General features: G+C 35.8%; 1 protein-coding gene across 1 annotated transcript; it reads right to left on the minus strand.

The window, feature by feature from the left end:
• Positions 1-237: 237 nt before the first annotated feature.
• On the minus strand, positions 238-3,005 carry LOC113863174 (leucine-rich repeat receptor-like protein kinase PXC1). Its single transcript, XM_027496641.1, has 2 exons — positions 1,422-3,005; positions 238-940 (listed from the first exon to the last, which is right to left on the minus strand). The coding sequence occupies exons 1-2, from the start codon at positions 2,794-2,796 to the stop codon at positions 279-281; spliced, it is 2,037 nt and encodes a 678-aa protein (XP_027352442.1). The 5' UTR covers positions 2,797-3,005; the 3' UTR covers positions 238-278.
• Positions 3,006-8,450: the final 5,445 nt, after the last annotated feature.

Raw genomic sequence — 8,450 nt, forward strand, 5'->3', positions numbered from 1 at the left:
TAGTAACTGTTTCTCCTGAATTGAAAAGTTCGACATATCATGTCAAAATTAGCTAAGACTATGGAAACCTGGTGGCATTCCACTGTACAGGAAGATGAGTGGCACCCCAGAAGATTGGTTGTGTTTTATAACTACGGCCATTGCATAGCATTCGAGAACCCAAGCAACTAAACAAATGCAATAACAGCATTTCACACATCTGAAAAACATTAACTAACACAAATTAAAGAGCAGCAGAATGCACGAATGGAACTATAGACGACGAGAATCACACAGAATCATTCTTCGGTGGTGGCAAGGGAAGGTGAAAGTGAATTGCGAGATTCATCATAATCCTCTCCAAGAGGAGATTGTTCCACCCTTATATCCTCAATCATCTTAACAACGTCCAACATGGTTGGTCTCTTCTCAGGCTGTGGCAGAACGCAAGCAAGGCCCACGTGCAGCATGGACACCATCTCTTCTTCGATGTTCTTATACCTCAACAGTTCCTCATCAAACACCTCGGAAGTCCACTCTTCCTTCACGACAGAGCGAACCCACTTGGGAAGATCCACCTCTTGCTCCTCTGACTCCAGACGAGGAGGAGCACTACGTGTTGGAGAAGGAGCTCTTCCCGTGAGAACTTCCAACAGTAACACTCCAAAACTGTAAACGTCAGCTTCCTGAGACAGCCTCTTGGACTCTGTTTGTTCGGGAGCTTTGTAGCCACCCAACCTTGCAATGGCGTGAACGGGGTTGAGAAGCAGTGACAAACCGAAGTCTGAGATGCAAGCTACCCCGTTTTTGTCAAGAAGCACGTTGGAAGATTTGACGTTGCCGTGAGGTATTTTGGATGCGTTGTACTCTGCATGAATTCGTGCTAGCCCTCTTCCTGCTCCTAACACCAAGCTTATTCTTGTCGTCCAGTCCAATGGAATCCTGCCTGGACCACGGTTCCCTGTCAACATCCAACGTTCCCAAAACTCAATCTTCAATTTACACAACTTTCTCACGTGTGTCAGCTTGCTTTAACAAATATTGAATTTCAAAATTTAATATTTAATACTATTTTTAATACATTAACAAATATTAATTTCAAAGTTTAATATTTAATATAAATTTATGATATATAATTACCTTTTATTAATTACAATAAATTATATTTATTTTTTATAAATAAAATTAGATGTATACATTAAATTTTATAATATCCTATAAATTTTAATTAAATTACTTATACACAAGTTATTGCTGTGTTTTTAGACATATATGAAGATATCATTATACAATTACGTTCATAAACAACTTAATTAAAAAATAAATACTTAGCATTTCTATAAAATTAGTATATCATTAAAAATTAGAAAAGGGCATTGGTTTAGTAATTTAAAGTTTAGTGAGCATAAAAAAAAATGAAGTGATTAAATTAGATCACTAACCATGAAGAAGAGCATGCAAGCTTCCATTGGGGAGATAATCATAAACAAGAAGCTTTTCTTCCTTAGCATAGTAATAAGCTCTGAGTCTAACAATATTGGGGTGCTTAAGCTTCCCAACAACATCCATATACTGTTCAAACTCGTTCCTCTCACACGGGTTCGCATCCTTTAGCCTCTTCACCGCAACGGTGCACCCATCATCAAGAACCGCCCTATAAACCGTCCCCAAACTCCCTTTCCCCAACATCTCCGCCGAAGCTCGAAGCAAATCCTCCAACTCAAACTGCTTCCTCTTATCGAAAAACACAAGCTTGCTTCGTTCAGTTTCAGTATTACTCCCATCACTATCCACAACACCGCCATGGCCATTACCATACACCTTCTTCTCGCTTCCGTAGCTACTCCCGCTCTTCCTCTTCCCGCTCTCACTCCCCACCACCGACCCGGAGCTCCCTCCCCTGGCGCAACAGTGAGCCACGGCGAAAGACACCGCCACCAGCACCGCCGCACAAACCGCCACCACAATTGCTACAATGACTCCAGCACTCAACCCTTTGTTTCTAGGAGGAGTTGTTGCAATGATACCACTTGTTTGTGGCAACGAGCTCGGGTTTGAAGGAACGGTTTCTGTAGTTTCAGAAGAAGGAGAAATAGGTTCAGTGGGTGAACATCTGGGTAATGGGGTGGACCCACATAGGCCATCATTGCCGGAGAAGCTTGCGTTGCCGAATTTCTTCAACATGGCGTCGGGTAAGTGACCGCGAAGTTCGTTGTTGGTCATGTTGAGTTCGCTGAGGTTGAGTGGTGAAGAAGAAAAATCTGGGACTTGACCAGAAAGCACGTTGTTTTGTAACCGAAGAGTGAGAAGATGAGTTAGCTTTGAGAGTTGTTTGGGGATTGGGCCTCGTATGTTGTTGTCGGAGATGTCGAGACGGAGAAGAAGCCTGAGGGAGGATATCTCCGGCGGAATCTCGCCGGAGAAGTCGTTGCCGGAGAGGTAGAGGAGTTCGAGGCTGGTGCAGTTGGAGAGAGGTGAAACGGTGCCATTTAAGCGGTTTTCGTGGAGGTCGAGGAAGCGTAGGTAAGAGAGTGGTGATAGAGAATCAATTGGACCTCGGAGATTGAGAGAAGGGAGGGAGAGGCCCACTACTCTGCCGTTTGGGGAGCATTCCACGCCGCGCCATGCGGCGGAGCAAGCGTCGCCGCCGATCCAGTTGGGGAGAAGGTAGCCGTGAGCGTCGGTTTGGAGGCGGAATTGGGTGAGGGCATGTGTATCATTCTCGGGTGCACTCTCTGTGACAATGAGGAAGGACAAGGCCAAGAGCAATGGCAGTGCAAAGTTTATGAAAATGGGACAAAGATAAACCTTGTTCATGTTATGGCGTGAGAAGAGTAAAGAGGGGAACAATAGTGGATGTGTTTTCAAATTTAAGAGAAGGGGAGGATTTGAGAACGGGAAATTGGGTGAGAAAGAAAATGTGGCATGATTAGATAGAGTGTGTGATTGAGGAAAAAGCGTTGAAGGTGTTATTATATGTCTTGGAGAGATAATTAGGGATTGGGGGAATGTGATGATTAAAGGTAGCAGCTGGTTATGGGGTTTGGAAGGGGATTGTAGCGTGTATGATTGCTCGTCCACTTCCTCAGAAGAAATAGAATCGGTGACAAGAGTTTGCTTTTTCTTTTGCTTGGCTCGTCATGCCAAAGGAAAAAGAGGGGTGCAAATTTTAGTATGATTCTTTCTTGACTTTGATGATATGTTACCTCATATTTACAGTACTAATATACTGTGTCACCGGGGGGAATTTAAGTAACAGAATTATACACAAGAATGAAATGAGAAATAGACCAAAAGCTGAGTCTAAAATAATTGTCATCTTAATGATTTTCATAAGCCGTCGGTAATATATATTACTGTATTTTGTTTGTGCAATATGATCGACTTCTGCTGAATTATTGTGACATAATGTGGGGTGATTAGAGAGACTAGCTAACCAATTTGAAGCCCTGATGTGAGTGAGGGCCACTGTTATGAAAATTTGAGACTGACCTACCGCTGGCTAATCTAGTTTTAAGCTTTGTACAAAGGTATTCAACACTCTTGGGTTTCTTCATTCCCTCTCCTTGTTTGGAGATAACTCTAAAATACTGTATTTTACGTTAATATCGCAGGATATTTATCAATCGACCAAAATAATGCGCAACAACAAATTGAAATCACAAATGGGTATCAACGACATTACAACAATACACTCGGCTTTGAGTGACTGTCATATTTATGCTGATGAAACCCAAGGTCGCATCTGAAAAGTAAACATGTCTATTACATCTCTTGTTGGAATTAGTTAAATAAGCCACAAGTCCACAACCATAGACCTCAGAGAAGATAATTATTTTGTTTAAAGGTCTCCCCATCTCTTGAACATGCACTGTGTGCTCAAACAAGTCCCTAGTCATTGACTTATTACTCAATATACATAATTCTTATAAAATTAACTAGTTCACATGTGCTCGCAATGATGCAATTGATAAGGTTTGAAAACAACTCTGGCTCATAAACGTCAAATTTTTCAGTTAAATGGAAGGGTAAAAGGGCTTCACAGTTGACAATCATCTAGTCTAGAACAACCCTCCCTAAATAATTGTCGGTGATTCTTCTGGTTGCTTTATTCTGTTTTATGCTCCTTTTCCTATCACTCAATAAGTTAATAATACCACTACCCTTTCTCAAGAATTGATTTCCTTTAAGCAAGTGACGTGATTTTCTTTTTAAGATGAGAAATTGAATATTTGAACTGGGTGCATGCAAATGAGATCGAGAGTGCGTATTCTGAATATTCTTTTTCTGAAATTTTCTGGTGGGTAAAGAAGCAATTGAAATTAAATGGTCCTCTGTTTAAATGTCACTAACATGTAACAGTCCCTTTTATTTCTATGAAAACTCTTTTGAATTTGGATCCCACGTTTGTTGAAACGTTGAGCTGTGGACCACTAGGCAGTGACTGTAGATGCAATTAACCTGTGCAACTTTTCACTGCACATGATATACGTAATTTAACCCAATGAACATGATTCAGATTTATTATTCTCCGAGACAAACCTTCGAGGCTTTCACCAAACGATAGTGATGCATTATTTGGTTTGCCTGCTGTTCCTTTTTTTCATGTCATGGAAGAAAAAAAGAGACCTTCACTTTAAGTCATGAACAAGCAAAGTTTTTCTCACGTATACGACCCTAAAGTTAGCATCGAATTTCATGATAACATGCAAATGCAAGGGACATTACTGGAATTCAGCTTTAATTTCATGACAAAAATTGACCCGGCTAGTCAAAACACACCAAATATCGTGCAGAAGCCAATAAAAATTGATCTTTGAAATCGCCGGTACTCAGAATGGCATAACCCAGCCCAACAAAGTGGTCCTTTTTCTTTTCGTTTTCCATTTTCTAATAATCTAGTTATTTTCGCTTTGAAGGCTTTTATTCTTCGTATTTTAGCGAAAAATAGGCACATATTACCTGATCAACCCATAATCACCATTTCAAGTATATTCATTATAACTAATCAAAATTTGATACATTTTAAGGAATTTAAAATATATTTAATCCTATAATTTATTATAAAATATACGGTTAATTTTTAATCAATAATTACAATTACACATTTATAAAGAAAAGAAATAGCGCTTTTCTTCCTGTGTATAGTAGTTGGGTTAGAACAAGTAGATGTTTGGCAAGCAAAATTAAGGATGGTGACAACGTGGGTACTGCCACATGGGTGGGGCAATGCATGGTACAGTGGTGCTAGTTCCCATCTCCATTCGAAGCCTTTTGTGGAGTTTCCACCAGTGTGGTAATGCATGTTGTCGCAAAAAGTGAGGGACTTGTTTCAGCTTTTATTTTTGATCTTTGATTGTGAATAATTGTTGTTGCATTACGAATTTATAATGGCACTCTAAAGCAAAAAGGGGTAATAAAGCAGCGTCCGGAGGCGTGATTGGCGTTACGATATAATATTCAAATAACAGACAATAAACAACTCATAAAAATAAGAGAGAAATAAGGGGAAAAAGGAAAGGAATATGAGAAAGATGATTGATGTGATGACAGAGGGTAAAAAAAAGGGCGTAATATAAGTTATTGTATAAATATAATAACTCTTCCAAATTTAAAAAAGGAGTAGGAGTTTTGATATTTTACCTTTCAAGTGTCGGTTTGTGTTAACTTCGTAAGTTGCAGATGTTGTCCTTGTCTCATAATTAATGTGTATTTTCTCGTTTCAACTCCATTTACATATCTAACCAGACAGACCCCAAGTTCACTTGGCCTATGTTCGCTAAAATTAAGATTTAGATTTAAGGGTTTTGTTGATGAGCGTTGCTGGAAGTTGATTTATGAATCAACAAATAATAATTTTTATTAGAGATTATAAGAATAACTATATTATTATGTTTTTTTTTATCATTTTTATTTTTAAATTATTAACCAATTAATATTATAAGAATACTAATTGTTAATTTAAACTTTAGTTTTGTATTTTCTTAAATTATATTTTCTTATAAAAATATAAATCAAGTATTTTTTAGGCGCTGAATTTATAATATATATTTTTAAAAATATTAGTAAGCATTTTTAAAAGATTAACCGAAAGTATATCAAATAGTAAATACAAAGTTTAAGCAACTAAAAACATTAAACAACGAGTATTAAATTTTCTTAATGTTTGTTTGACGTAGGAATTGAATATGGTATTATATAGTTTATAACTGAAATTAGATATTGAAATTAAAGTTCTTTGATAATCTAAATCATAAGTATAACATTAAAATTTTCATCAATTTTTTTTTATTTTTATCCATGTAAATATTTTTTAATTTTTTTATTTCTTTTCCCTTCATTTATTTTCTCTTTATTTCATCCCTTAACTAGATATACTATTAAAGTAATGCCAAAATTTCTGTAAATTATCTGAGGTTTAAACACTTTCCGAACAAATTTTTATGGTGAATAAATATTTACCAATTTATATAATCATTATTCATTACCAACTAAGTTAAAGCATTACACGTAAATCCTAAAGGATTTTACTATAAAATACTCGCAGAGTGATTCTATGTTCTAAGCTTCTGATCCCTGATTTTCTCAGATTTATTAGATCTATGATTCTTACCTTTAAAATTAAATGATATATACTAATTATGCAATGTAAAATACAAACTTGAGTGTATGAGCTTTTTAGTATTTTACTAGTATTTGTCATTCCTGAATTTAAAATTTTACTTCTTGTTGGCTCAAGATTCTTACAACAATATAACTTATAAGTTGTATAAACTTAGTAAAAAATTAATTTAAATGTTATAAAAATATTTAATTCAAGACGGTAGTAACAATTTCTATAATCTAAATTGACAAAAAAAATCTTGAACTTGGTGAGGAAGCAAGACTTGAAAAAGCACAGCAGCAGCAGCAGTAACTGGCAGGGTTCAAATTTATTTCCTTTTATCATTGGAAAATGGGGCAAAGAACATAGTATGAGAACTTTGTGCCTAGATAAGCCAAAGCTGGGATTGTAAACTCCAAGCTATCTTTTTGGCATTTTGGCCCCATTTTTGGGTATTAAGTTTGCATGTATCATATATGTGACACAAAGTTATAAACCATGAGTTATAGTAACTTGAGCTAATCCAAGAGATAGACATAGACGTGCTTCATTTCATGACAGGAAATTATTACCTTCCAGATAAATTCAAAAACTGTGTCAGATTGTGAATATAGTTATTAATTTTGATATACATTTACTGATGCAACTAACACGGTTGAGCAATGAACATTGTAAGAGATAGAGACAAAAGAACAAAGGGTTATAGCAATTCTAATGTCTGAGATTCTCAGTTTATTGAGAATATAATGTAAGAGTTGGAACATTGATTTGATCTGCAGAGTTTGGGTCTTTTACAATAAATTGTACATTTACTCTAGTGTTTTTCTACATCTCTCCTCTTTGCACTTACTGGTTACTTTTGAAAAGAAAAGACAAGGAAACTCTCAAGAAAACATTCACTTACCCATTAATGTCACTCACTTTCTCGTATATATATAATCTTGTTTGGTGCTTTAGCAATGAAGAAGTGCTTAAAAGTGCATAAGGTTAATGGATTTTCAAAGGACAATTAGTCTCACTGCTTATATGATCACCAAAAAAGTTGCCATCACGAGGTTCATTGAACTCAACCTAGTCTGATCAAATTTGATGGAGGAATGATTATTGTTCATCATTTTCTATTCACAATACTTTTACTTAAAAATTTACTATAGTGATTTGGATAAATATTTGTGCATGAATTTAAATTATATAAAGCGATGTATAAGGAGTTTATGTAAAGTTTGACACGTTATATAAGGTTTCTATAGTTCTCATATGTTTAATACCTTTAAATCTGTATCCAATATGTTTTAACACTACCAATTAGACAATGTTCTAAGCCGTTAGTAGTATATTGCGCTACCAACATCATAAAAAATGAAATTAAAGGTATTACAAGAGATGATAGAAAACACTCCAAGGTCACACGACTATTTAAAATATGATTACATTTTTTCCTGACATTAATAATCGACAACATATCGTATAAGGTTTCTATGGTATCCCAAATGTTTTTACCTTTGTATACAAATACATTTAAAACTACTCACTTGGCAAGGTTCAAAACCACTAGGGAATATTACTATACTACATCATAAAAGTGAAACAGAAGGAATTGCAAGAGATCATAGAATACACTCGACGTTTAAGCCTACCCAAAATATGATTACATTTTTTTTATGTCATTAACAAGTGAGGATCATGTTTTCCACTTTTCACATAGAATTGGTGGGACAGAATCCTTAAGGGAGCCACTGGTAGAAGCCCAACTCTTCATAATTATGTTCTACTATGAATTTTTTTTTCTCATGAATTTTTTCAAAAAAGAAAACAATGGTCCAGTTAGAGTAAACATCTAGAAAAGTCTTTTTAGAAAAATAATAAT

This window comes from Abrus precatorius, unplaced genomic scaffold (assembly GCF_003935025.1).
Source record: "Abrus precatorius isolate BTA unplaced genomic scaffold, Abrus_2018 Scaffold3, whole genome shotgun sequence".
NCBI lineage: Eukaryota > Viridiplantae > Streptophyta > Magnoliopsida > Fabales > Fabaceae > Abrus > Abrus precatorius.

What these genes read in the sequence shown, in the direction of transcription:
- LOC113863174 (XM_027496641.1), bottom strand. Translation starts at nt 2,796, where the DNA reads ATGAACAAGGTTTATCTTTGTCCCATTTTCATAAACTTTGCACTGCCA. An exon ending in CTTGCATGCTCTTCTTCATG is followed by an intron (nt 941 to 1,421) that starts GTTAGTGATCTA and finishes GGATGTTGACAG; the next exon opens with GGAACCGTGGTCCAGGCAGG.